Source organism: Carassius auratus, unplaced genomic scaffold (genome assembly GCF_003368295.1).
Source record: "Carassius auratus strain Wakin unplaced genomic scaffold, ASM336829v1 scaf_tig00012548, whole genome shotgun sequence".
NCBI classification, from domain to species: Eukaryota; Metazoa; Chordata; class Actinopteri; order Cypriniformes; family Cyprinidae; genus Carassius; species Carassius auratus.
In genome coordinates this window covers 252-9,078 of record NW_020524298.1, presented here as the reverse complement: position 1 = coordinate 9,078, position 8,827 = coordinate 252, and the positions used below count along the sequence as shown (strand labels likewise).

The 8,827-nt window shown below is 34.8% G+C and overlaps 1 protein-coding gene across 1 annotated transcript; it reads left to right on the top strand.

The window, feature by feature from the left end:
• Positions 1-490: 490 nt before the first annotated feature.
• LOC113073617 (dehydrodolichyl diphosphate synthase complex subunit nus1-like) lies at positions 491-8,283 on the top strand. Its single transcript, XM_026246436.1, has 5 exons — positions 491-1,025; positions 2,422-2,553; positions 3,878-4,030; positions 4,761-4,860; positions 7,289-8,283. Exons 1-5 carry the CDS (start codon positions 677-679, stop codon positions 7,359-7,361), a joined length of 807 nt encoding a protein of 268 aa, XP_026102221.1. The 5' UTR covers positions 491-676; the 3' UTR covers positions 7,362-8,283.
• The last annotated feature ends 544 nt before the right edge of the window (positions 8,284-8,827 follow it).

The following is an 8,827-nucleotide window of genomic DNA, read 5'->3' as shown; positions in this document are numbered from 1 at the left end:
CTCTAGAAAGAAATCATAAAAAGCCATTTTTGTCATAGTAACATTTAAATTGATAATATATAAATATATTGAATGTGTTCATTTAATATTAATCATTTATATAATTTTTTACACTCCATCTAATACAATATAATATTTATTTTAAATTTGTTTTATAAAAACGTTTTATATATTCTATTAAATTAAGTAAAATCTGAAATGTATATCCGAAGTAAACATAAAATACTGAGCTTTTTATATTCATAGGCAAATGAATAGACATTTAATAGGATTTATGCACATTCCGTTTACCGGTACAGAAGCCAATCACATTTAACTATTTCGCGCAAGTGTGAATTTTGATTTATTTTGATCTGAAATCAGCCGTCAAATGTTCTTCTCCTGCCTTAGCACTTGCAAAGAAAACGTCATAACCGATCCCAGACCAGCGATTAGAGTGACGCGCAAACGCTCTGTCAGCCGTCCAATCAGAGAGCTCCATGTCACACAGCAGCGGGTTCAGAGTGGAAAGGTTTGCAGGATGAAAAAATGGCAGCCGTCGCGCTGCGGTGTTGGCATTGACCAAAATGGCAATTTTTTTTTCGATAGAACGTCGCTCCCAAGTACACAGATTACTTTAATATGAAGAATCCCATAGATACATTCAACTTGGAACGCGTTTAAAAGACCTTGAAGCATGGCTTTACTGAATGAGATTGTGTGGCGGTTTTTGCACGCGTTGCTCTATGTCCAGCGCGCACTGCTCGACTGGTTCCGAGTCCACATCTGGAGGTGGAAACGGGCCGTACTGGGATTGTTATTGCCCCTTGCCCTCGGCTTTCATAATCCGAAAAAGACTGGACCCATAGGCAAACGGCCCAGCCGCCGGGTTCGCTGGGGAGCCGATGGCAGGACGTTAGAGAAGCTGCCTCTTCATGTGGGGTTATTGATCACTGAGGAGGAGATCCAGTTCACGGACATCGCCAATCTAGTGGTCTGGTGCATGGCAGTAGGCATCTCATATGTCAGTGTTTATGATAATCAAGGTAAGATTCTTATGCATTGAATAAAGAGATGTGAATGACAGTCACATGCTGTTTTTTCAACACCCATGACTTGAGTAAAGAGATCAATGAACACAATTGATGTATTGGTGGAGTAACTTACTTTGTGTTCACATATGATTGCCTTTATGCCAAAGCTTCACCTGTTTCGCTGATATTGATGTCGGATAGTATGGTTATGGTTATCTGTTCATTATATGGGTCAAAGACGAGAAGTCCCATTTTTATTTCTGTATCAAATTAAACGTACATGTGATTTTGTATAAATTTATATACAGTGAACTGATTAAAGTGTCTACTTAAGGACTTATGTGAAAATAAAATGTCAAAATATGGGTGAAATAATGTTCATTCGTCATTTAGCAATAGCATAACATATTTATGTAAAATTGAAACCACATACTCATTCTGACCTGTACTTATAAAAACGCATAAAACAAAATTTTGCTAAAATATATATTTTAGTATGTTTGTTAATTTAATATGTTTAAATGATTAAAAACCTCTTGTTAACAAATTTATATTAATTTAAGTTAATTAATTAATATATATATGTGACTTGCACCAAAACCTTTTTATTCCTTGACTTCAAGAATAAAACTAGAGTTAATAATACCATTATTAACTCTACTTAACCCTTTGAAGGTTTTGAAGTGCATATTAATATGACCTTTATTCTCATCTTTATAATTGAACAATCTGTCTGGTCTCTTTCACCTCAATATATTTCTCAATGGAAGTAAAGAAGTGTCTGATATAATATTTAGCTTCTAACCTTTGACAGATATTTTATAACTGAGAAATTTATGGTAAGGGTGAACAGAGGTCTGAATCATGTTGTCAATAGGGATTCATCAATTAAAGGTCATCCTTTTTTTTTTTTTTTTTTTTTTTTTTTTTTGCGCCAAGAAATTACCTTCGTTATTCATACATTCCACTGTGGACTAAGTAATTTTAGGAAGAAAAGAAAACAAGATGTCAGCTGTTGAGTGGTTTCTCCTTCCTTTTAAAAGTTGATGCTTATATTAATTTTTCTCTATTGTGTTTTATTATTTAACAGTGATTATTCCCTGTCAGAACAGCACTGTTTCCCACCCGTTGAAAGCCACTGATCTTGAACTACATTGTCGAGTTCAGCAAATTGAGTTCTCTCAGTGTGACATGTTCCTCAATTAGCCTCGAGTTTTGAGGATCTAAACTTGTCTTCTGAAAGTGTGAGGTTGCTGATAACATCTTTAGATTGGTGTTTCTGATATAACAGATGCTGAAGTCTATAAGCTGGGTTTTATGGTTGTTTCCAACTTTAAAGGATGAGGAATATGGAGGTTTCTCTCTGAAACTATAGTGTCTAATGGGTGTGGGACATGTTGTTTTACAGGTGTCTTCAGGAGGAATAACTCTAGACTCATGGAGGAGATCCTGAAACAGCAGCAGGAGCTTTTGGGAATGGACCGTTCCAAATACTCGGTGGAGTTTATGAAGAATGGTGCAGATAAACAGGAGCATCAAGGTGAGGCTCAAATCCTGAGAAAATGACTTGCTTTTTGTTTGAGACACCCACTGTGGGTGGACACCTGTACAAACAGGTCGGATCAGAATATTTAGTCCAGTATGATTGAAGGTTTTTGTTCATGATCTATGAAATGGATCACAATGATTAGTTGTTTATACCTTTTTATCTGTTTTCAAGGCTTGGGTTTGGAAAAGCAGGTTAATTCACTTTTTAATAAACTTTTATGCAGTTTTTGTCAGAATGTAAAAAAAAAAAAATATTGCTGCTGACCTCAGGAATTGGTTTTATTTTTCAAAATATGCCTTGAGCAAGTCATCTTTTGAGGATCATATGGAACCCAATCCAGAGTGACACAGTTATACATAGGAAAACCTGTTTTTCTTATTGTTTTACTCCTAAGCTATCTATCTAACTATAGATAGATAGATAGATATATTAGAACTCAATAAGTACTTTTCTGCTCATACAGTTGGACTAGTTGTTCATGTCATAACATATTATACTTTTCAAAAGTTTGTGGTCCGTAAAACAACTGTTTTCAGGATTGATGATAATTAGTGGTTGACCGATATGTTTTTTTGACAGCTGATGCCAATATCTTGGAAAGCAGGGGGGCCGATAGACCATATAAAGCCGATATGATTTTTTACATTATTATTATTATTATTAATATTTAAGAAATTTTACAATGGATTACAAAATAAATGGGTAAAAGAAACATGCTTATACATTTAGATGTCAGCATTTTTCACAAATAAATAAATATTTCATAAAAATGTTATGTAAAATGAAAGTAAACACTGTAACCTAGAGGGCACTCTATTATAGCAGTTTCTAGGAAGTTTGTGTGTAAATATTTCTCTTCAACTACTTCCTTCAGGACGGATATTTAAACTCTCCTTGTATAAATCGAATAGATATAGAAATTAATTTATACCTGCTGCAATTAGGTTTTTAATTGATTTATCGTAATTTGTTTGTTGTGTTGTTATATGTTGTTATATGCATGTGTATGTGTATACTGCTGTCTACACAAAGAATTGCCCTCGAGGACAATAAAGTTTAATCGGTCAATCTCAGCACTGTCAAAATACCTCAAACACATCTGCCAAGTACCAAATCAGCAGCTTTGTAACTTTGTGTAGTCTTGTTCACAAGATGTATTTAGCTCTGTCTCATCACACACATCTGACTTTCATGGAAAGACTTCATATTTAGTCACTTGTCATAGACTATGCATCACCCAGGTGCTTTAGTCTTTGTAAATGTTGTCCATATTTTACTTAATGTAAATTAAAGTCATTTTTACTGTCTTCTATAGTGTTCTCTTGTCAGTCGGTGGTGAAGGTCTTATCTCCAGATGATGGGCGGCTCAGTATCGTCCAGGCAGCCCAGCAGCTCTGCCGGGACGTTGAGCTGAAGGAAAAGACATCCCAAGACATTAACGTCACTGTGTTGGACTCATTACTCAGAGGTGCGTTTACAGCATGTATGTTAGCTGACTAGCACAAACCAGCAGATAAATCTGACATTTAGTCCTCTAATTTGATTCCAGTCAAACGTGCAATGCGCATTGAGCCTTAAATTTTTTTATTATGTATAGAAGTGATTAAGGACAAATGTGTTAGTCTTTGAAAAAAAATAGTGCAACCACAGGTTGTATTAGAAGAATCATTTCTGCATAATTAAAAATGCTTCCTAGTATTTTAACAAATAAATAAAATAAAGGATCTGATCAATTATTTTCCTTTCTTCAACGAATGTCGATAGGGATTACAAGTGAAGAAAAGGAGAAAACAAAAAATGTTTTCAAAGTGCCTAAGGAGGGTCTTATGAAATGATTTATGGGACTATTTATATGGTAATTTTACATATATTTATAGATTTCTTTATAGACTTTTTTTTTTTGTGACTGAATCAATTAAATAAAATTTAGCCGTTTCACTAAACTCACTCTTGTAGATTGACAGTATTATAAATATTGTTTCATTTGATTAAATATTAATAATATAAAAATTTTTATTTATACTAAATTGTATTTGGATATGTTGTATTGAGAGATAGTTCTGTTATTTAGGACCTTTTTCGCTTTTTGTATTGTCTCCAGCATCTTCTCAGTTACCAAAAGAGCCTGTAGTGTTCTCATTATTCATCTTCAGAATAATTTGTCCACTGATGCCTGTCCACCCCCCACCCCCATACAGAGTCCAAGAACATACCAGACCCAGACCTGGTGCTGAAGTTCGGCCCTGTGGAAAGCACACTTGGATTTCTTCCCTGGCACATCAGACTAACAGAGATTATGTGAGTATGCGTGTGCATCGATGTCATTGAGCAAGCACAAACTGTACAGAATACAGGCATGTTCTTAAACCATAAAACGTGTTTTGCTTTGTACAGAACACTTGATGTTTTCTTCTTTTTGGTCCTTTCCTCTGCCTTTCTGCACGTCTTAAACTCTTAATTTGTTAATTCACAAATGAAGGCCTTAAAAATGTCTGAAATTGGAGCAGAATGTCTGCATGCATTGCAAAAAAATTCCAGTACAAATATCGTAATAGCCTTAAATCGAAATACAACTTCTAGATGCAAAATGCAATCTTGTTGACTAAGACATGGAAGAAAATTAAGTGAGTTCATGCTTCAAACAAGATGAAGATGGGGTTCTTTTAAAATACAGTGGCCTTCAAAGCTCCACAATAGATGTCTTAAATTTAAAATCTAATTTAAACCTTGAAATAAAGCAAAAGTGTACAACAAAAATAATTTCTGTTGAAAAATGAGGGATTGGTAGAAGTGTGTGCTTTGACATAATTACGTTCACTGTGTGTCAGTGTGTACGGTGGCATTTTGCCTGGAGAGTTTACTTAAATCCTTTCCCGTGATTATCAGCCCAGATTAACAGTTAAACCTGTCCATGCTGACACACTTATCTCTGGAAGCTTTGGAAGTGTGTGTGATGACGTGAACAGCAGTGTGAGATCACGGCACACATGCAGACTTTCATTGAATTGCACCATACAACCATCGTCAGCGTCCTGCAGTGTGATAGACTCAATCTTAACTGTTTTAAACGCCAGTTTTTACCATATCAGACTGTAAATGATAAATGCGCTGTACCCATTATAATATATAGAAGGAATATAGAAGGAAGCCTGTATTTTTCCTTTTCAGTGATAATTGCAAAATTGCATTGTTTAACACTGTACGGGTTTTGTGTTTCTCTGAGCTTCCACTAGATGGCAGTGTGTCACTGCACTGATTCACTGTAAAATCTATAAATGTAGAAAATCAAAATGTTTTATCACAATACAATTGAATCAATGTAAAAAGTACACGGGCAGAATATCAAGATCTGTATACTAATATATATATATATATATATATATATATATATATATATATATGAATATGAATTAATGTAATTTATTAATGTAATGAAATTCTAATATGATAATATTTTTGTGGAAACCATGATATATATTTTTTCATGATTCTTTGGTAATTAAAAAAAAATTAAAAGAACAGTGAAAATATTTGAACTTTTTTTGTAGCAATATCTTTACTGTCACTTTATCAATTTAAAGTGTCCTTTCTGAATTAAAATATTAATATTTTATATTAATGTTAGCCTGAATGCACTGTAAGTCGCTTTGGATAAAAGCATCTGCTAAATGCATACATAAATAAATGCAAAAAAAAATCTTCGTATATAAATGTAAATAATTAATATATAGAAGTAAATCTGAATATATAGTTAGAAGTCTGAATATATAAATGTAAATTCCAATATGTAAATGCAAGTCTGAATATATAATATATAATTCATGAAGATATAGTTATTCTGAAAATATAAATGCAAATCTTGAATATATAGGCTGTTCTCTACATCTTAATGTAATTGTCTTTAGTATCAGACATGCCAGTAGACAGAAGATTTTTTATTTAAAGAAAACAGAATGCCTGTAAATCATGTATACATGTATCAGTGCAGATATTGTATTATATTAATTATAGCATATTTAGTGCATATCACTTATCAGACCTATCAGACTCAGGCTTTATATAATTATTCCCTGTTTGGCTCTTCATAGTCTTCTCCGCCTTGGGTGGTGTTTGTCTGGTACCTGATAATACACATGTAGTCTGTTAATCAGGGAGGTTTTAAAGAAATTAAAATAAAAGTTTAACTGATTGCACAAAATTGATTTACAATTATGCGCCTACATTTCAAGTATATAATTAGCTACATTTTAATAATATCATCTCAGCTACCCTGAGGAAACCACGTCTAATGTTCATTCCACGAAAAATGGAATGTGTGCATTTGGACTAAAATGAGTAGTTGTATAGCAAGGGTACATTAATTTGATCAAAAATAGCATTTATAATGTTGCAAAAAATTATTTTCAACTAAATACTGTTCTTTTGGATCCTGAAAAAAAAAAGTTGTTGCTTAATATTTTTGTGAACACTGTTTTCAACATTGATAAGAGAAATGTTTATTGAGCAGCAAATCAGCATATTAGAATGATTTCTGCAGGAAACCACAGAAAAAAAAAAAGTTTTACAATATTTAAAAAAACAACTATTAAATTGCAATACTTTGCATAATTTTTTCATGTGTATTTTTGATCAGATAAATGCACCCTTGGTCAGCATAGGAGAGGTTGTCTGTTTTTAAATGTCTTTCTTTATTTCAATGTAATTTAAAGTTTCTCTCCTCCTGTAGCTCCATGCCGTCCCATGTAGACGTCTCTTACGAACGACCTGTTTGGTGCTCTGCAGCGCTATGCGATGTGTGAGCAGCGGCTGGGCAAGTGAGGAAGAGTCCGCAGAGAGCAGAACAGAAGGAACTGAATGATGGAGGGGGTCCGTCCCTCTCTTCATGTTTACAGTACAAGCACTGGAGCCTCAGCGCCAGCAACCCACTGCTGCTGCTCTTCTCTTCTCTGCTCTGCCTGGATCATCTCTGTGTGTATGTGTGTGATTATACTTGTGCGTTTGTGTATGTGTGAGTCTCTCATGAGTGAGTACATTCAGAAAGGATGCAAGCGCTACCCTGCGATGTGCCCACAGCAAGCCAGTCGCTCAAGGAACTTGGTTAGCCACATGGTGTATATTTACCATCATTTTTGGTTTTACTTTCTCATACCTTTGGACACTTTGGATTGGTGGCAGTTCGTAAAAGTGCACTGAAGTTGTACAAAGTCATCCGTCTTGCCAAACGAGAGTCCTTGGGAGAGAGAAATGCACTTGTAGTTGCACAGCTGCTTTCAGACGACTCAGACGTGCGAGAGCTTTCTTTTCGACGGATCTTCTGCATGCCGAATCTGTCTTACTGTAATGTCATGCTCCCATTAAGGAATAACAAGCTCTCTTAAATGGTTATGTGTGTTTATTGGTAATTGTGCTGTATGAATGTGCACGTACGTGCCACAAATGACAATAATTAACTTTTAAGCCCTGAAGTTTGTTATTCTAAGTGCGTAAATTGATTGCTCTACATCGTTCCCCTCGAAAGCTCTCGCCGTTCGTAATGGCTTCTGGTGCTAATTATGTTTTTATTTGATTTTTGTCTGTCATCGGTAAATATCGCTTCATTCAGAAGTCTGTTATTTTTCTCTGCCAGTGTCTCTATGCATCAGAAATGTTTCACATTAATAATTTGTGAGATCCGTGATTGTTTTTTTTTTTTCATAAAATGCCCCCAGGCTTTTCATCGTTCTGCTTAGCACAAAAACTCTTAAATATGTAATTCATGGTTGCCATTGGAAGGGTTGGTTTGCTAGTGTCCAGTGTGAATGTATAATAAACGTTACTGGAATCCTTTAACAGTAGTTGTATTGAGAGTGGCATTGATTCTTCTGAGGTGAACTCAAAAAGAGGAATGATTTTCTGTTGCAGCTTCACCTCACACTTGGCAGGTATGTCTTTTTTTGTGTGTGTGTGCGTGTGTGTGTTTCATCTGACAGTTCTTCATCTGGCTGCCACTTTTATCCAAAGTGACTTGTGTTCAGGCTATGTATTTTTTCACTGTGTTCCTTGGGACTTGAACTCATGGCTTTTGGCATTTGTAGTGACATGCTCTAACAGTCACGGGAATTCTGCTGGTATATTGGCTGGCTACATCATAAATAATTCTTCTACCTATGATTCAGCTTTTCGTCCATTAGGTTCACATATACTGCTGAAATATACTGATGAAGTCTCTCAGGCTCACCAAGGCTGCATTTATAAATTAAAAACACAGTAAAAGACAGTAATATTT